This window comes from Podarcis muralis, chromosome Z (genome assembly GCF_964188315.1).
Source record: "Podarcis muralis chromosome Z, rPodMur119.hap1.1, whole genome shotgun sequence".
Lineage (NCBI taxonomy): Eukaryota > Metazoa > Chordata > Lepidosauria > Squamata > Lacertidae > Podarcis > Podarcis muralis.
The window spans coordinates 16,491,651-16,512,637 of NC_135673.1; the positions used below are offsets into that span (position 1 = coordinate 16,491,651).

Below are 20,987 nucleotides of genomic sequence, written 5' to 3' on the forward strand. Positions count from 1 at the left end.
CAGCGTCTTTGATTTCTTATTACAGGTAGGTAGCCGTGTTGGTCTGCCATAGTCGAAACAAAATTAAAAAAAATCCTTTCAGTAGCACCTTAGAGACCAACTAAGTTTGTTATTGGTATGAGCTTTCGTGTGCATGCACACGAAAGCTCATACCAATAACAAACTTAGCTGGCTTCTAAGGTGCTACTGGATGGATTTTTTAAATTTTGATTTCTTATTCATCCTTCAGCATAAGGTCCCAGGGCAGGAGACAGCAAAATAAAAATAAAATATTAAAAACAGTTTAGAACATGGCTTAGATGTGCAGTCTGGTGCATGAGTTATCCTTGTCATATAAGGTGCCTACACTTGTGTCAGTGGATCTCAGCAACCCCTGCAAAGGGGAAACTTTTTTTCTGTGTCTCATCATGCACAAGTTGCGCTGGCAACCTCCCTCTTGGTTACCTATAGGATCTCTTGTCTTGCAGATGGCTTAATGTCCAGGCCATCATCTGCCCCTGCCTCTCTGTCTGGCAGAAAAACAAGCCCATGCATACACACCGTATCTTGCATAGGTGCTGATTCAAACATTCTGCAGGTGTTTGTGTGCTTGAGTGCTTTAAACGAGAAGGTGAGCTGTCTGTACTGTACTATTTTTGTTTTTCAGCTGTTGAGTGGAGAGGCTATTACAGGCATGTACACTCTCTTTGCTCAGTCCCTAAAATCCGGCCCTAAAGCAATTTGTTTTGCTTCCAGTGAAGTCATTAAACTTGTGGAATGACTTCTGCTTGCACAACAGACCTTTCATTCTCCCCACTCGCCTAAATATTCTCTGGAGGGTTGGGGTGAATCCAGGTGTGGGGAAACTTTGGCTCTCCAGATGTTGCTGAACTACAGCTCCCTTCCGCCCAAGATAGCTAACAGCCAAGAATGATGAGAGTTGTAGCTGAGCAGCATCTGCACGACCAAAGGCTCCCCACACCTAACTTACTGGCTACTGACAACTACTGGCTACTGACAACTACTTATTGCTAGCCCCAAAGTGTCACACCCATTCTAAAATTCATTGCTACTGTTATAATAATTTTAAGGTCATATATAATGTTCATAACAGTATATATAAACCACATGTCTGAAACCCCATAGAAAAGGTCCTGAACAAATTGACCTCAAATATTTCTCTGCAAGGTCAAAGTGGGAAACCTCCCCATTGTCTCTTTCCTCACAGGTCCTGTCCTCACAAATCCTGTCTTAAGGACACATTCAAGATGTGAACAGGCTTGTGACCTGTGGCCTAGATTCAGGAATTGAGTAGTTATAATAACAAAAGAGTGGCCAAAACCCAGATAATGCCATCAGGTAACTTGCCAGACAGGAGATAAACAATGCAGTCAGATTTCTGTTGTAGACCGCCTTTTCTGTGATGTAAGTATGATGTTTCTGGGGGTGGTCTTGGACTCCAGGGCAAGTAATTTAAAATATCTATATAAGGGCGAGCACACCTTTGTTCTGGGTGGTCCTCCTATCTCCTGCGTGTGGGGGAGCACCCTGTTGCAACAGTTCTTTATTTTATCAGGCTTACTAGTTGCTTTGCTTCTCAGTATTCTCTGGTTGGTCGCTGTTATTTTATCCTACCAATAGAGAACCTACAAAAGGACTCTATATGGGCTCTTGGGTACCCCATAAGGGAAAAGGAGCAGGTTTTTTTCTTATAACACTATGTTTGTTCTTAAATTGTCTTGTTCTCAGTGCTACTAGAAAAACAAAGTTTCTTCTTGTTGCTGTGAGCTGATTGGAGTAGAAGGGTTGGGTGTAATGCAATAACTCTTTGCAAAAAGTGAATTGGTTTTTACTGACACTTTTGTGCGATGAACCTGGAATCTTTTGGTGAAGGGGTGGTTAAGGAATATATGATAAAACATATAAAAAACCCAGAAGGCAAAAGCTTGATGGAAAACTGTCACAAAATTGGCTCTTTTTATGATTAGAGAATTAATAGTTCTAGCTCTTGTCATTCAGAGCCTGGGATGTGGTTTGGAAAGTTTTCCAGCTTGAAAAATTTCCACTGTTTCATTTTTGCATTGACACCCCCCCACCCCCCGTTTCATAAGCTCATCAATAACAATGGATGGAGGCCAATTGCAGATACGATGTAAGACCGGCTTGGCAGTATCAAAACTGTATTCCCCCCCCCCCCCAAGGTTGATTATTCCTGGCAAGTATATGACTCAGCACCCAATGTGCAGTTCTTGGGAAAATTAAAATTTATTAGTCTGCTAAAACTCTCCATTACATCTTCTTTTCTTAACACCTTTGCATCATTTAAGTAATATCTTCCAATTTTTACAAGTGTTCCAATAAAAACAATATTCATCGTGTAACATTAAGCATTGTTTACTTAAGAACCTGAGAAGGGTCCTCCTGGATCAGGCCAAAGGGGGCCCATCTAGCTTAGCATCCTGTTCTCATGGTAGCCAACCAGATGTCCCAGCAGCAAACCTCAAGTTGTGTTTCTCATCATCTGGTATTCATAGATACACTGCCCCTGGGCATGGAGGTTCTGCTTTCACAGAAGACTTCCATATGGAGAGATGTGCTGGATTGGACCAGAGCTCCATCTAGTCCAACATTCTGTTCTCACAGTGGCCAGCTAGATGCCCCAATGCGAAACCAGAAAGCAGGACCTGAGCACAAGCACTCTTCCTTCCTATGGTTTCCAGCAACTGGTGTTGAGAAGCATTACTGACCATGGAGGCAAGCACTGCTAGCCCACCATTGGTAGCCTCTTCCTCCTCCTCCTCCATCATCATGAATTTGTCTAATCTTTTTTAAAAGCCATCCAGTTTGGTGGCCATTACTGTGGGAGCGACTTCTACAGTTTAAATATGTGCTATATACTATTTCCTCTCGAAATATTTCAGATCGCATACTTATATATGGGGGGGTGGAGAGAAAAATCAACAAGAGTGATTTTTTTTAGCTTTGTTTTTCAAAAACAAGTAAAATAAACATGCTAAATTAGATCACTCTTTAGGACCAGAATAGGGAAATCTGTGGCCTCCAGATGTTCAACTCCCATCAGCCCCCATCAGCATGGCTAAAGGTCAAGGATGGGAGTTGTCATCCAACAACATCTGGAGGGCCATAGCCTCTCTGCCCCTCTGGGGCATGAGAAAAAAAAATTATGACGTAAATTACCTTGTGCAGATTACCCTAATGGTTTGTTTTTGTTAGAAAAACTGGCATTGCTGCTCAAAGCTCAATTAATTGGTTCCGTTGGTGGATCAGACCTTGAAGTATTGTGTGTGAATGTGAGCAAGTTGTGCTACAAAGGGATATTTGTTGAGTGTTTCAAGTGGGTAGGTTGTTAAGCAGAGCTGACATCAAACAGAATGTGGGTAAGGGTCAAGTGAGAATTTCTGAAAGACTAAGGAAGAGCTATTGAGCTCATAGAGCAAACATCAGAGCAAACAACCAACCCAACCATTTTTCAGTAGTATATAGGGGATGTTCGATCAGGATATGGGATTTATTGCTTCAATCAATATAATGGGACCATCATATCTGCTTAGGAAGAGAGAGAGAGAGAGAGAGAGAGAGAGAGAGAGAGAGAGAGAGAGAGAGAGAACTCATTGAGTGGGTTATTTATTCATTTTCATTAAAAGCATTTCCAAAATACTTAATATATAAATACATAAATGGTATACAAAAAGTTATGATTATATCCAACCATAAAAAGGTAAAGGTAAAGGTACCCCTGCCCGTACGGGCCAGTCTTGACAGACTCTAGGGTTGTGCGCTCATCTCACTCTAGAGGCCGGGGGCCAGCGCTGTCTGGAGACACTTCCGGGTCACGTGGCCAGCGTGACATCGCTGCTCTGGCGAGCGAGAGCTGCACACGGAAACGCCGTTTACCTTCCCGCTAGTAAGCGGTCCCTATTTATTTACTTGCACCTGAGGGTGCTTTCGAACTGCTAGGTTGGCAGGCACTGGGACCGAGCAACAGGAGCGCACCCCACTGCGGGGATTCGAACCGCTGACCTTTCGATCGGCAAGCCCTAGGCGCTGAGGCTTTTACCCACAGCGCCACCCGCGTCCCTATATCCAACCATAGTCCTGCTTCATAGTCCTGCTCTAAGTGGGCCCGTTGAAATCATTGGGCCTAAGTTTGCCATGCCCATAAATTTTAATGGGTGTCCTTAGCAGGAGTACTTGTTGGCATCCTTCTGTCTCAAGGGACAATGGAGTGCACCTCTGGAGGTGAAGTTGAACTGCTGCATTAGCAGCACTGAAGTGGCCTCCCCTGTGTGCAAGCCTGGGCTGTGTGTATGGAGGTCCTGGGCTGCTCAAAAGACAAGACACTTGGCTTCACTGATTTGGCCCAAAGGAAAGCAGAGCAATATGTTTGGCACTAGCTTGACTGCAGGACGCGTGTGTACAAGGCGCCATCCAACTATCTTAGGGATGATCCCACCCCCCCAGCCCCGCCGATTGTAATCTTGTGAAGAGGGACAGTTTTGTTTCAATCAATTGTATGCAAACCTGTCCAGGAACCTTTTTGACTGAAGAGGGGGTTGCAAATATCTCCAAAGATATTAATTTTTAAATAAAGTATTATATTGTAGACAATAGGATAGAATCACAGAATTGAAGAGTTGGAAGGAACCCCACGGGTCATCTAGGCCAGTGTTCCCAACCTTGGGCCTCCAGCTGTTTTTGGACTACAACTCCCATCATCCCTCGCTAGCAAGACCAGTGGTCAAGGATGATGGGAATTGGAGTCCAAAAACAGCTGGAGGCCCAAGGTTGGGAAACACTGATCTAGGCCAAGCTCCTGCAGTGCAGGAACAGAGTGTTGATATTTGCTTGGTTGCGGTGTCTCTGTGCGATGCCCACACCAGTTTATCCAGATGTGGCTGTGAGCCCCAGGAAGGTTGGCGACTCCAGAGTGGACTGCTTCTGGTTACCCTCATGTGAACCTTTGTCTCTTGAGTCCCAGCAGAGGAGCCTACTGCCAGGTGGGAGTGGCCACGGCCAGGAAATTATCTTTTGATTCCCATCTCCTTTGCATTTCCTTCCGCTTGCTGAGCTCACGGAAATTAGAAAGAAAACGAACAGTGCTTCTTGCACAGAGGCCCAAGTGACTTTATCCTTAGTGCCTATTCCTTTGCATGCATTCGCGTCCACACACACAAAGCCCCCACCACAAAACTTTGTGATTTATACATGTGCACTGCACTCTGTCTTCTGCTTCTCAATGTGGTTTTGCAGATACCAGGTGAAAGTTTTGCATAAAGTCACAAGGCAGGTTACCATATCTCAGTGGCTCTACACTTGGAACAAAATCGGCTGGTTAATGTGTTCCGCAACATTTCTCTGCATTGGGAACAACCGGTTTTCCTGCTTCTTGGAAGAGGACATAAAAAACCCAAAACCACAACCTCTGATTCTTTGGGTTGAATCCCACAAAATTACACTTGCAGTAGACCCGTTAAAATGAATGTGCCAGAGTTAATTCCAGCCCCAAATATCTGAAAGACTGCCTCCTTCCCTCTAAGACCCTCCTGGGTGATGAGATCGGCAAAAAGGGCCTTCTTGGTAGTTCCTCCACCCGCAGAGGCTCTGTGGGTGCCACCTCGGCAGAGGGAACTTTCTGTGGTGGCACCTAAGATATGGAACTCTCTCGCCCCAGAGGTGTGCCTAGGACCTCCTTTATACAGCTTCCTCTGTACCTTGGCCTTTGATACCTGTTGTGTCTGTTTTTAGGATCCACCTTGCTTTTATGATTGCAAGTTGTTTTAAATTGTTTTTGATACTATGGTTTAATGTTGTAACCCTCATAGACAACAACAACAACAACAACAACAACAACAACAACAACAACAACAACAACATCTTTATTGTCATTGCCCCCTCTCGGGGACAACGAAATTACAATTACAGGATATTTTTAAGGAGGATAACAAAAAAGGCATCTCATATTCCGTTTCCAACTTCCAAAAGGAAGTGATAGAAGAAAATACAAAATTATTTTAAAAGGCATATAATATTCTTTTGGAGTGGGAGACCAAAGATGAAGAAGTAAAATCAGTAATGATTAAATGGGCGCAAGATGTAGGACATAATATACAATTTCAGGACTGGATAAAATTGTGGAAAGTAAATTTGAAATTTACAGATTGCATATTATTGAGAGAGAACTATATGAAAATGATGTACAGATTATATGTATCACTGGTTAAATTGGCACAAATGTATAAAAATGAAAAGAAAGGGTGTTGGAGATGTGAAACAGAAGGTACGTTTTATCATATGTGGTGAGATTGTAAAAAGGAAAAACCCTACTGGGAAGTGATATATAATGAATTGAAGAAAATCTTGAAAATAACTTTTGTAAAAAAAACCCCAGAAGCCTTTCCGTTAGGTATTTTAGGTCAAGACATACCAAAGGAAATGAAGGCTTTATTTATGTATGCCACTACAGCAGCAAGAATGTTGACTGCACAAAATTGGAAGACTGGAGAAATACCAACTAAAGAACAATGGCAAGAGAAGATGATGAACTATGTGGAACTGGGAAAAATGACAGATAGACTAAGAGAAAAAGACAACAGAGACTTTGAAAAAGATTGGGAACCATACATACTATATTTGCAGAGACAAAGAAAGTCAATAGACTTGATGGCAAGATTTAAATAAACATTCACATTATTAGCATAAGAAAATGTTTAGAAGATAGTGAAATATGATGGTGCATTTACTGTTACTTTTATGTTTTTAGGCTTGATGTTATGTTATTAATAACTTTCTGTTAAGAGATAACAAAGTGGGTGAAAATAGAAACAAACCAGAAGTGGAAGTTGAGGGAAGCCTTGGAGGGGAGGGAGGGAGGAATATATAGTACATGTTAAGAATTTGAGATGTATGTAATGAATGAAAAAGAAAAATGAATAAAAATATAATAATGATGATGAGGATGCTGTTGTTGTAACCAGCCCTAGAACCTTATAGTGAAGGCTATACTGTATATTTAAAGTGCTAGTTGCTCTAGACACTTTTGCCTCTATCCCACCCACCTCTGGCATGTAGCCCCCCCCAAAGTTGATATAAAGGGAATGCTGCCCTTGGACTGAAAAATCTGCCTCTCCATCTCCTTCTTTTGTGCAGTTCCATTGACTGCATGTATCTTTGTTGGAACTAAATGTACGATGATTTCAACCCTATCCTTTTGTTGTAATGTAACCCTTGCCACCTCGTAGTCAGTTTGGAAATGTGCTGTTCTTTGTTGGTAACATCCTACCTCTGTGTTTTTGTGTCCTCCTTCCCCCCCTTCCAGGTGAACCATGATTCCGGTCACAGAATTGCGCTACTTTGCCGATACCCAGCCGGCGTACCGCATCCTAAAGCCGTGGTGGGACGTTTTTACAGACTATATCTCCATTGTGATGCTGATGATTGCGGTATTTGGTGGGACGCTGCAAGTCACCCAGGACAAAATGATTTGCTTGCCTTGCAAATGGGTCACCAAAGACGCTTGCAACGATTCCTCCAGGGACTGGCCAACTGCAAGCCTGGACACAAGTTATTTTAACTCCTCTTTAGTGGCAGCCATGGAGCCAGGGCCGACGGGGATTAAATACGAACTTGACAGGCACCAGTACAATTACGTAGATGCTGTGTGCTATGAAAACTGCCTTCATTGGTTTGCCAAGTATTTCCCTTACTTGGTGCTAATGCATACACTGATCTTCTTGGCTTGCAGTAACTTCTGGTTCAAGTTCCCACGGACCAGCTCTAAGCTGGAGCATTTTGTCTCCATCCTACTCAAGTGTTTTGACTCTCCATGGACCACAAGGGCCCTCTCTGAGACAGTGGTGGAGGAGAGTGACCCCAAGCCCACCTTCGGGAAGATGAATGGCTCCATGGACAAGAAGTCTTCCACAGTTAGTGAGGATGTGGAAGCCACAGCCCCAATGCTACAGCGGACAAAATCTCGGATTGAGCAAGGAATTGTGGACCGGACAGAGAATGGCGTCCTGGACAAGAAGGAAGGCGAGCAAGCCAAGGCACTCTTTGAGAAGGTCAAGAAGTTCCGGACACATGTGGAGGAAGGAGACATTGTCTACCGCCTCTACATGAGGCAAACCATCATCAAGGTGATCAAGTTCATCCTCATAATTTGCTACACTGTCTATTATGTCAGCAACATCGCCTTTGATGTGGACTGTAAGGTGGACATTGAGAGCCTGACAGGCTACCGCATGTACCGTTGTGCTCATCCTCTTGCCACCCTCTTCAAAATCCTGGCGTCTTTCTACATCAGCCTGGTGATCTTCTATGGCTTGATCTGCATGTACACCCTCTGGTGGATGCTCCGGCGGTCCCTCAAGAAGTACTCCTTTGAGTCCATCCGGGAGGAGAGCAGCTACAGTGACATCCCGGATGTAAAAAATGACTTTGCCTTCATGCTACACCTCATTGACCAGTATGACCCCCTTTACTCCAAACGCTTTGCTGTCTTCCTCTCCGAAGTGAGTGAGAACAAACTCCGGCAACTGAACCTCAATAATGAATGGACCTTGGAGAAGCTGCGCCAGAGGATCACCAAAAACTCTCAGGAGAAGCTGGAGTTGCACCTCTTCATGCTCAGTGGCATCCCAGACACTGTCTTTGACCTCCTTGAACTGGAGGTCCTGAAGCTAGAGCTCATCCCTGATGTCACCATCCCACCAAGCATCGCTCAGCTCACCAGCCTCAAGGAACTGTGGCTGTACCATACAGCGGCCAAGATAGAGGCCCCAGCCCTCGCCTTCTTGAGGGAGAACTTGAAATCCTTGCACATCAAGTTCACGGACATCAAGGAGATCCCTCTTTGGATTTACAGCTTGAAGACTCTTGAAGAACTCCACCTGACCGGGAACTTAAGTGCTGAGAACAACCGGTACATTGTAATTGATGGCTTGAGGGAGTTGAAGAGGCTCAAGGTCCTGAGGCTGAAGAGCAACCTGACAAAGCTTCCCCAGGTGGTGACAGATGTCGGGGTGCACCTCCAGAAGCTCTCCATCAACAACGAGGGCACCAAGCTCATCGTCCTCAATAGCCTCAAGAAGATGGTTAACCTAACAGAGCTGGAGCTGATCCGCTGCGACTTGGAGCGCATCCCCCACTCCATCTTCAGCCTCCAGAACCTCCAGGAGATCGACCTCAAGGACAACAACCTCAAAACCGTTGAGGAAATCATTAGCTTCCAGCACTTGCACCGCCTCACTTGCCTTAAGCTGTGGTACAACCACATTGCCTACATCCCCATGCAGATCGGCAACCTCACCAACCTGGAGCGCCTTTACCTGAACCGCAACAAGATTGAGAAGATCCCCACCCAGCTCTTCTACTGCCGGAAGCTTCGGTATTTAGATCTCAGCCACAACCTCTTGACTTCGATACCAGCAGACATCAGGCTGTTGCAAAATCTGCAGAACCTGGCTGTCACAGCCAACAGGGTAAGAAAAGGGGATTGAATGTGGTGGTGGTGGTGGGGCACAGAAGCCGTTTGGGCTGGGAGTGGTCTCCCATCTTTGGTACAAGGCAGGCCCTACCATTAGGCAAGGTGAGGCGACTACTTCAGGTGGCAGATGATGTAGGGCGGTGGCAGTGGCGATGGCAGCCTCCTGGCTGTTCCTCCCTACTGAAGGGCAGAGCTGTGTTAGCTACATGGAGTAAGTTTGCTTCTCTAAACTAGGCTACAACAGGTGGGTTATGGCAGAGTCATTGCTGCCATGTTAGATTCTAGTTAAGATTGACTAGACCAAAGGAGCACTGCATGCATGGATTGGGCTAGGGCGCATTCTTCTGATGGTTGTTCTGAACAAGCTGCCAACTAGGGAGGACTGCCTTGAACTTATATAGGGATTTCAAACACACCACACCAAGGGTCAAAAAACTTCAAAACATCTACATTCTAAATACATCAAGAAACGTTACAGGTTATTATGGGATGTAAACATGCATTGCTCCATACTGATATCAACTTCCCAAGTTTCCCAAGCCGTTTAGCCTCAACTATCATACTTTATTTGCTTGTTTGCTTCCTTGCTTTATTAAATTTGTATACTGTTGTAAACAAAAATTGCCCTTTTCCCTTATGGGGTATCTAAGAGCCCATATAGAGTCCTTACATAGGTTCCCTATTGGTAGGAGAGAATAACAGAGGCCAACCAGAGAATATTGAGAAGCAAAGCAGCTAGTAAGCTTGATCTTTATTGATCTGTTGCAACAGGGTGCTCCCCTCACCCGCAGGAGAGAGGAAGGACCCAGAAAAATGGTGCACAAGGCCTTATAAAGACTTTTGAAATTCCCATGCTGTAGATCAAGACCAACCCTAGAAACATCATACATACATCACAGAAGGGGTGTAACCTAAGACCACCCCTCAGATACATCATATCTACATCACAGAAAAAGCGGTCTAAACAGAAATTTGAATGTTTTTCTCCTGTCGTTTATCTCCTGTCTGGCGGGTTACTTGATTGGATTGCCTGGGGAGCCTGGCCAGTCTTTTGTAATGATAAATACTTAGTTCCTGGGCCATGTCACAGGCTCACACCCTATTCAAACACAGACATACCCTTAAGACAGGATTTGTGAAGGAAAAGACAATGGGGAGGCTTTTCTATTTTCCTTTGACCTTCAGAGAAAACATTTGGTCAGTTTGGGACAGTTTAGGAATCCAAATGGTTCCAGGTCGGTCTTCCTGTGCTGATCTATGTACGTGCTTGGTTGGTACACTTATGAACATCTAACATATATCTAAGACCTCAAAATTCCTATCACAATACCACCCTATACCTGTAGATCTCAGGGTGGTTCACAACATAAAATTTCAGTATAAAAAACACAAAACACAAAATAAAAATAAGAACAGAAACAAACCAATACACTCCCCCTTCCACAGCACATTTAAATGGGTATCTAATGACAATCAGCCAAAGAGGTTAAAGAACCTTTTTTGTCTGGTGCCTAAATGAAGGCGCCAGCGAACCTCCCTGGGGAGAGCATTCCACAAACGGAGAGCAACTACAGTAAAGGCCCATTCTTGTGGTGCCACTCTCCAGACCTCTCCAGGAGCTTCAAGGAGATGCTGATTTTATACCCTAGTGTTAACATTAAGAAAACATCCTGGCTGGCCATTTGTGCCACTTTTAGGATCAGAAAAGATTACATGTTTATATCTTGGAAAGGAAAGCATGAGGGTTGCAAAATGCAGGCACACAGGAATTATTCATTTGACGCATTCTGTCTAAAAGTTAAATGCAATTAACATTGAATCAAAAGCAAAATTTGTATCTAATGTGTAATCAAATTTCTACATCAACATCAATGGACAGGGCACATTTTTTGGTCCTGTCTCCTCTGTCATCTTCTGCACCATCACCCCAACCACGTCGACATGAAACTTTCCTGACTGAATCGGCTCTTGATGGCTTGATTTCTTCCGTAATTGTTGCAGTAGCAAAGACCTGTTTTTTGTTCTTCTGATTGACTGTTCCGCACACAGGCACTGTGTACCCTTTGGGTGTGGACTTGCTTGTGGAGCTTAAAATACAAAGCGGAGGAATGCTACTTACAGGGGGGTGCAACATGACTATTCATTCTTGGAGTATTTGCCTAGCACTGAGCCATTATTATCAGTATTTGCCTAGCACTCAACCATTGTTTTCACAGTATTTGCCTATCGCTGCAGAAGCCAAATGCTGTGCTTTGATAAACCTGCTGGCCCCGGGCTTATCCTAAATAGTGTATGATTTATCAGAGCAGCTCTGCTGCTAGGCTGCTGTGCTGCTTTTTCCCAAAAGGCACACAGGATGTTACCTTATATTGACTCAGACCACTGGTTCAGTTAACGATTGGAGCATGGATGGCGTTTAACAGATTGGGGTTGAATCATGAGAAGGCAGATGTACTGTTTTGGGGGGACATGGGCTGGCCGGCTGTGGGGGACTCCTTGGTCCTGAACAGGGTAACAGTGCCCCATTCAGGACCAGGTGCGCAGCCTGGGAGTCATTTTGTCACAGCTGTCCATAGAGGCACAGCTCCATCTGGTACACCCACTGAAGCCCTACCTGCCCGTGAACTGCCTCGCCAGAGTGGTGCATGCCCTGGTTATCTCCTGCTTGGACTACTGCAATGCACTCTGTGTGGGGACTACCTTTGAAGGTGACCCAGAAACTATACCAATTCCAGAATGTGGCTTCCAGTATGTTTCTGAGCGCAATTCAAAGTGTTGGTGCTTTGGCCTTGGCCCAGCATACCTGAAGGACTGCCTCCACTCTCATTGCTCAAACTGGACACTGAGGGCCTTATCGGCAGTGGCACCCTCCCATCAGATGTCAAGGAGATTACACAACTTTTAGAAGGAAGCCCTGTATCAGGAAGTTTTATATGCTTGATGTTTTACTATGTTTTTAGATGTATTGTAAGCCGCCCAGAGTGGCTGGGGAAACCCAGCTAGATGGGCAAGGTATTATTATTATTATTATTACTACTACTACTACCACTACTACCGTATTGTCTATACTATCATGTAGAAGCTCTCTAAGCTTTTCAGAAAAGGGTGTTGTTGTTTTTACCAGCATGACCCTTTCCCTAAAAAAATAAGTAAGATTCTAGTTCTCATAGTTCTGAATATAAAGGGCTGAATTAAATAGGAATGCCAGAAGTTGCCTGAGTCACATCCTTGGTCCATCTAGCTCAGTATTGTCAATAGTGATCGGTAGCAGCTCTTCAGGGTTTCAGGCAGGGAACCTTCCCAGCCTTACCTAGACATGCCTTTGGGGATTGAACCTGGGACCATTCTACGTGCAAAACAGGAGTTCTGCCACTGAGCTACAGCACAAGAAGACAGATTCCCTGCTCCAAGGATCTCTCACTGCATCTCTTAAGGGACAGAGAACCAACTCAGCCTTTCCACCACTTGGTAATACTTAGCAATTTGGCTTCCCTTAACGCTGCACATACCATTTGGTGGCAAACAGTTTCCAGTTTCAGTAATGTGTAAAGGTCTGCCGCATTTTTTCTTTTGCATCTTTGCCTTGCAAGGGATCTAGGCGTTCCGAGACGGATCCCAATAACTGCTGGGCTTTTTCCTTTCATTCTATTTTCAGAGTTGGAGAGCATCAATTACTCCTTTCATTCCAGTATACTTTTGGTGCAACCTGAGAGCTTTCTGCACTTGGCATAAACTCACTTATTTAGTCTGCAAAGAGCTTCCTGAATCACTAAATTAAGACTTCCATCATGCAGGCAGGACTGTTACCATCTGCATCTGCAACCTTTTTTCTTTCTCTCCCTCCCCAAGCTGCTCTTTTTTCTAATTTTTTAAGCATCCACTCTCTGAAGACAAAGCCAGCTCGCTGGTGGGTTTTTTGTTCTGTTTTGTTTTGTTTCTGCATATAGTAGGTTGAACAAAGGCATTGGTATTACTGCTGTGTTCTGCCCCCTCCTCACCAAATGGGTCAACATGGCTGGCTTAATTAAGCATTGATTTCTCTCCCTTCCTTGCCTCCCAAACCTTTGCTCTGAAGGTTGCCTTGAAGAGAAATATGGTTGGCCACTATGAGAACAGGATCTTGGACCAGATGGACCATTGGCCTGATCTACCTGGCTCTTCTTATGTTCTTAGTCTGTTGTACTAGTGTAGAAGGAAGTCTAGAAGCAGTTCGCTTGCCCACCTCTCTTTAAGCTGTCTCCTCACTAAAGCCTCATCTGCACTATACATTTAAAGTGGTATTTTCCCCAAGCCTACCTGGGGGTGCTGCCAGGGACTGGACCTAGGAGCTTTTGCCTGAAAAGCAAGTGCTCTACTGCAAGTGCCTTTTCCCTAAAAAATCCTCATACTCTGAATAAACACTTGAATTGCATAGGAAGCTACTTCATAACTAGGACCTTCTACATGCAAAGCAAATGGTCTACCATTGAGCTCCTTCCCTCTCCTTAATAGCACAAAAACCAATGTTTCAATGTATGCCATTGATTCCCTCCCGTGAAATACTGACAGTCTGGAAACATCCCTCATCCTCAGTAGCTAGCTTATAAGAAGCCAAGAAGCAGGGCTGGGTCCCATCACCTGTTATGGCTTCTTGGTTTTTGTTTTCTTGGAAATAATGTGTTGATCTCATTAGCTCTATGACAACAAAGGATGCAAGTTGGAGAGCCATGGCTACGGTGGATAAATTAACAAGTTCCCCTGCTTCTCCACCCTGAACAAGATGCTTCCTGTTTTCTAGTGTGGTTTTGTTTTCTTAGGAACATTGTTTATTAATAGAGAGTGATTTCTCTAGGGCAGATCTTAGTTAGCCACAGCAGTGTCATGGCAGGATCTCCCAGAAGATGTTTCTGTGGTCCAAGAGTTAAAGAACTGTTTGAATCAAGAGCATATTTGCCTGCAGAGGAAGACTTGCTTGGCTGAACATCAGAGCTTTTCTGGATCAGTACAGCTGCCCCCTCCTCTCCCCCTTGACTAACCAGATCTCAAGTGAATTTTAGACCTTCGTTTTCAGCAGTCATCGTTTTCATGCATTATAACTGCTCCATTGCTGTTTTATAATGGTTACTTGAAGCATCCGAGCAAAAATTCACTTAACGCCCTGCGTAATGTGGGATCTGGTGAAATCTCTGCAGTTGTGACAAAGTCATTCACACTTAATTTCTTTAAAAAAAATAAAATCTATACACTGCTTGATTGTAAAGAAACCTCAAAGCAGTTTACAAAAAAAGATAAAACAATAAAATTGTTGGGTAAAAAAAACACCAACCCACCAAAATTTGTTAACACCTTCAATAAATTAAAATCAGCAATAAACTAAAAATAGATAAATCATGCAACAGCATTCTAGCTACCCGGGTATGTTTTGTTTATGGGAATGTAAGGACGCCAACCATCCGATTGCAGGATATTGCTTCATAAGCTGTAAATGCTTACCCTAAAAACATGCCGGTTTTTGGATGGAACGAACTATGGCCATTGATAGTAGTTTTAATCACAATAAAGTCAACTTTTGCAAGTGTCAGTCGAATGGCTAAGCTGGCATTTTGCCAAAGGGGAGGTCACTGTGGGGACTGACTGGCAGGAGATGGAACCTCAGATCATTACTGATGCATGGGGCAAAGGTATTATGTATTCAGCGCCTGCCCATCAGAGAGAAGCTGTCCTAGTCACTCAGAACAACTGCTTGCATGGTCACCTTCTGACGAACTGCCAGGTCTGCTGAAGTCCAGTTACAAGTCACAATGCAGCATCACAATATGCCCAAGAAAGCAAAAAGCTGTACCGAGTTTATTCATTATACAAGTTAAGGATTAAAAGCACCCATTATGTGGAGTTTCCTTATAAATCCCATGACTGCTTGTGCAGGCTTTGCAGCTCCCGGTTTGGGAAATGCTTCTGCAGAAGCATGGCAATCCTGCCACTGCGGTGTACCTACTCTTAGCCCTACAGCGCACCAGGATAAACTGAAACAACTCACATATGGGGAGCACAGCGACAGAGTGTTAGGAGACATCTGTACCAAGCAAGTGTCTGCCACTAGATTATGGGCTCTAAAGTGTCTTGTGCCTTCCTGATAGTTACCGTATTTTTCGCACCATAGGACGCACTTTTTCCCCTCCAAAAATGAAGGGGAAATGTGTGTGTGTCCTATGGTGCGAATGCAGGCTTTCGCTGAAGCCTGGAGAGCGAGAGGGGTCGGTGCGCACCGACCCCTCTCGCTCTCCAGGCTTCAGGAGAGCCCCACCGCCAGCCCCACAAGCTCGGGGGACAGCGGGGAGGCGCAGCGCGCCCTTCCCGCTGTCCCCCGACTTGGCTAGAAGGCTGGCGGGGGGAGAAGCCTGCTTCTCCCCGTCACCAGCCCCACAAACTCGGGAGGCAGCGGGAGAGGTGCAGCGCGCCCTTCCCGCTGTCCCCCGACTTGGCTAGAAGGCTGGCGGGGGGAGAAGCCTGCTTCTCCCCGTCGCCAGCCCCACAAACTCGGGAGGCAGCGGGAGAGGCGCAGCGCGCCCTTCCCGCTGTCCCCCGACTTGGCTAGAAGGCTGGCGGGGGGAGAAGCCTGCTTCTCCCCGTCACCAGCCCCACAAACTCGGGAGGCAGCGGGAGAGGTGCAGCGCGCCCTTCCCGCTGTCCCCCGACTTGGCTAGAAGGCTGGCGGGGGGAGAAGCCTGCTTCTCCCCGTCGCCAGCCCCACAAACTCGGGAGACAGCGGGAGAGGCGCAGCGCGCCCTTCCCGCTGTCCCCCGACTTGGCTAGAAGGCTGGCGGGGGGAGAAGCCTGCTTCTCCCCGTCACCAGCCCCACAAACTCGGGAGGCAGCGGGAGAGGCGCAGCGCGCCCTTCCCGCTGTCCCCCGACTTGGCTAGAAGGCTGGCGGGGGGAGAAGCCTGCTTCTCCCCGTCACCAGCCCCACAAACTCGGGAGACAGCGGGAGAGGCGCAGCGCGCCCTTCCCGCTGTCCCCCGACTTGGCTAGAAGGCTGGCGGGGGGAGAAGCCTGCTTCTCCCCGTCACCAGCCCCACAAACTCGGGAGGCAGCGGGAGAGGCGCAGCGCGCCCTTCCCGCTGTCCCCCGACTTGGCTAGAAGGCTGGCGGGGGGAGAAGCCTGCTTCTCCCCGTCGCCAGCCCCACAAACTCGGGAGACAGCGGGAGAGGCGCAGCGCGCCCTTCCCGCTGTCCCCCGACTTGGCTAGAAGGCTGGCGGGGGGAGAAGCCTGCTTCTCCCCGTCACCAGCCCCACAAACTCGGGAGGCAGCGGGAGAGGCGCAGCGCGCCCTTCCCGCTGTCCCCCGACTTGGCTAGAAGGCTGGCGGGGGGAGAAGCCTGCTCCTCCCTGTCGCCAGCCCCGCAAACTCGGGGGACAGCGCTGGGCTCCCGCTGCTTGCGGAGAGTTGCCTGCATGCTGAAGCCTGCGCACGCTGAGCTCAGCGCGTCCAGGCTTCGCGGACCTCTCAGCAAGCAGCGGGAGCGCTCCCACGGCTTGCGGAGACTTGCCTGTTTGGGGGCTGGGGTCGGGGGAAGCTCGAGCTTCCCCCGTCCCAGCCCCGCGCCTGGGGGGAAAATAATTTTTTCCCCTTTATTTCCCCCCCAAAAAACTGGGTGCGCCCTATGGTCCGGTGCGCCCTATGGTGCGAAAAATACGGTACTTATTCATCACATTAATATCTCAAATTTCCTTCTCTCGGGATCTCAAGGTGGCAAGCATAGTTCTCCCCATTTTATCTTCCCAACAACCCTGTGAGGTAGTCCAGGGAAAGCATTGGAAGCCCCACACCCCACCGCAAAAAAATCCCATGGGCTCAGTTTGGATGGCCAAAATAATCCAGGCCCCCAAACAGGACATCTTTGTTAAAAGCATTGCTATGTGTTGCGACCCATAGAACCAGTTGTAGAGTTGGAAAGGATCTTAAGGGATCATCTAGTCCAACCCCCTGAAGTGCAGGAATCTTTTGCCCAAGTATTTCAAACAGCAGTATTTGCACACTTATTCAAGCGAAGAATAAGCCAATGGGCAGTTATGTCCATATATGGCAATCTTCCATATATGGCAAAGGGTTGTTAGGTCCATATTTCTTCTGCTGGCTTATACTGGTTTAATCACGAGACATAGCAATTTCCTTTCCCTCCTGCTTCCTCAACAGCTATAGCAATAGCTCCAGTATACATGCCATTCCACCCTTCTCTCAGGGTTGTCTTGCAAACACAGTCTTTACATTCCAAATGTCAATCACTCAGCCCTTTCCCCAATGACTGTACAGTGGTACCTCTGGATATGAACGGAATCCATTCTGGATCCCTGTTCGCATCCTGAAGTGAACGCAACCTGCGATTTGCCGCTTCTGCGCGTGACATCATTTTGACTGTGCATGCGCGAGCGGCGAAACCCGGAAGTAACGCGCTCGGTTACATCCGGGTCGCTGCGGAACGCAACCCGAAAGCTCTCAACCTGAAGGTATTTAACCCAAGGTATGACTGTAGTTGTAAACGGATTTAGAAGCCACTTAGGCATTTATTTTGTTTGTTTATTTATTAGATTTTATATACCGCCCTTCATCATAAGATCTCAGGGCGGAATGCTTTCTATAAATTGATGATGATGATGATAATAATAACAACAACAACAACAACAACAACAACAACAACAACAACTTTTCTCCTTTTTCCTCTCCCAGATTGAGAACCTCCCAGCAGAGCTCTTCCAGTGCAGGAAGCTTCGGACTTTGAACCTGGGCAACAACGTCCTTCAGTCGCTGCCTTCCCGAGTGGGTGAGCTGACGAAGCTATCTCAGATTGAACTGCGGGGGAACCGCCTGGAGTGCCTGCCAGTGGAGCTGGGCGATTGCCCCTTGCTGAAACGCAGCGGGCTGGTGGTGGAGGAGGACCTCCTTAACACTTTGCCACTGGAAGTCAAGGAACGGCTATGGAGGGCTGACAAGGAGCAAGCCTGAGAGTCTCCACAGAAGAGGAGGTGGGGAGAAGAGGAAGGAAACCCAACACCTCAGGCCAAAACAGCCAGGGGGCGCGGGTATGGGGAGCCCCTCAGGCAACCTTGTCCCCATGTTCCCTTACCCAAGAAAACCCGAGCCAAAACAGACTAGCCAAGGACCGCCTTGAGGAGTTGGGAGAGGAGGTTGCTATTTTCCTTTGGAATTGCGGAGGTGGTGGTGGTCCAAGGTGAGGACTGTGGCTACAAACGAGAGTTTGTGGTTTGTACGGCATAGGAAGTTGAATGCGGCCGCTGTGACCGACCAGGAAACTGAACTCTAGAACTCTTGCACTGAGTTGTTGCGAGTGTCGGGAGGAGCTGGCTGGCATCCAAGCTGGTGGGGTGGGGTGGGGGAGTGAATGAGTGGGACCCATTGATCCTGTCCAAACCGCCTGCTGCTATGGTATCTCTGTGAGGGCTGTCCAGGAACCGGGTGTTTTACCGTTGTACAATCAAGGATAGGAACTGTGTTTGGCCTTTGGCCACACATCGTGACACTAGCTTTTTCTTGCACACACTGATTTATTAACTGTTGACTCATCAGTCTGGATGAATTCAGAGGAGCTAATAGGAAAGGACTTCTTAATTTCTCTGTTTCATGCTGACGTTGTTGGTCGTTTCTGTCTTCGGTCATTTTACCTCTTGATCACTACATGCGGAATTTTACTTTCCTTTTAAAACCTTCAATTAAAAATCCCCCTGCTGCCGCCATGTGGTGGCCTGATAGTAGGATGTTCCCACATCTAAATCTCTTCCTGCTTGAATCCGGCGTTACATCTGCCTCTGGGTGGGGTTGTGTTTCAAGAGTGGCTAGTATGGCTTAAGTGGGGAGATATATATATGAGAATGTATTACTGGAATCTCATGCCCGAAAGCTAAGGAGACAATCTGCAAAATTATTTTCAGTTGGCAAAACCACAGTACTGCTGTTTTCGACTACGTAGGGAAGGCAGGGCAGGCATACATTCGAATGTTCCTTTTCGCTCAAAACACTGGAATTCAAAACATGTCAATTCAAAGCATCCCTTTTTGATCACAAAGCATGGGCAGTGGGCATTAAAACACTAAAAAGCAGGAGTGGGGAACCTGTGCTCCCCTCCCCCAACAACTTTACTGAGCTCCCATCACTTCCCCTCCCCGCCAGAATGACCAGTAATCAGGGATGATGTGAGTTGTAGTCAATGAACATCTGGAACGTCACAGGTTCTCCATCCTTGATAAAAAGGAACAAGCCAGCTATCCTCTATACTCTTCAGCCTCCCCCTTGCCTAGTGCCTTCCAGATGTTTTGAGCTACAGCTCCCATCAGCCACAGCTAGCATGAGCTAATGGGAATTGCAGTCCAAACATCTGGAAGCCCCTAGGTTGGGGAAGGCTGATGTAGTCCTTGTTCTCCCCTCCCTCCCTCAGGTGCTGCCAACATCTTCCATGAGATATAAAAAACAACTTCCATGAGATATAAAAAACCAATTTCTTCTCCCCTCTCTCCTTACTATTTTTATAGCAGCTGGTCTGTGTTTAATTTTTTATATTATTTTGCTAGCTCCCATGGAGATAGCATTGATACTTGCCTCTTTTATCCGACTTGTCATTCCATGGGGCAAGAGGCCTAGTTCCCCTTCTCTGCAAACGTAGCGGAGTCTCTCCCCCCCCCCCCCGTTTTTCTACTTCCCTCTTCAGTGTTAAAAGGAAGAGCATAAAATGCCTCCCAGGGTGGACTATTCCCCTCAACCCTCATTTTTATTGCAGAAGTCTTGCTCTGGGGAGTGAGGAACACGTATAGAAGAAAAGTAAAATTTGCACTACTGTTTAATACAGGCTTTGCCAAGATTACAACCTCCAGGTGTTTTGTTAAGGCTATCAGTTGTAGTTGTAGTTCAGCAACATCTGGAGCTCACCAGGTTGGCCAAGGCTTTCACAGAATCATGCAGTTGTAGGGTTGGAAAGGGACCCCAAGGGTCATCTAGTCCAACCCCCTGCAATGCAGGAGTCACAGGTAAAGAATCTCCAACAGCTAGCCATCCAACCTCTGTTCAAACATCTCCAACGATACTTAAATTTTAATTATTGGGGTCTAATACAAGCATCTAAGCTGGTTTAATATACCTATCTATTGGAAAGGTAAACCATTTAACAGCTAGTGATCTATTGCAAAACAGGTACTGCAAATCTTAACGTACCGTCATTTATTTCAGACAGTTGTTTTGCTTTTTACTGAGATGCCAGGATGGTGTTGGTTTCAGACAAACGTTCGTGTGTATGCACGTTCGAAAATCTCCCCTCCTTGGATGTTTCTGGCAGTGAAGAGAAAGAATAAAATATACTGCTAGCTTCCTGTCTGCGTCTGAAGTCATAGGAAAAAGACCTGCACGCAATTTAGCAATGCTGAGGACACACACAGAAAAATCAAAATCAAATAACCAAACCCAACCAATGTTAACCAGGTATTGTCAATGTCTAAATAAAGCTACATGGAAACCTTA

At 46.3% G+C, this 20,987-nt stretch overlaps 1 protein-coding gene across 3 annotated transcripts in view; it reads left to right on the forward strand.

The window, feature by feature from the left end:
- Positions 1-20,987, forward strand: part of LRRC8A (leucine rich repeat containing 8 VRAC subunit A) — a 40,149-nt gene extending 19,162 nt beyond the window's left edge. For all 3 annotated transcript variants that reach the window (XM_028716095.2, XM_077922373.1, XM_028716096.2), the window contains exons 3-4: positions 7,316-9,479; positions 18,192-20,987. In XM_028716095.2, the coding sequence (XP_028571928.1) occupies positions 7,323-9,479; positions 18,192-18,467 (2,433 nt within the window). In that variant the 5' untranslated portion in view covers positions 7,316-7,322 and the 3' untranslated portion in view covers positions 18,468-20,987. The remainder of the gene's footprint in view (positions 1-7,315; positions 9,480-18,191) is intronic.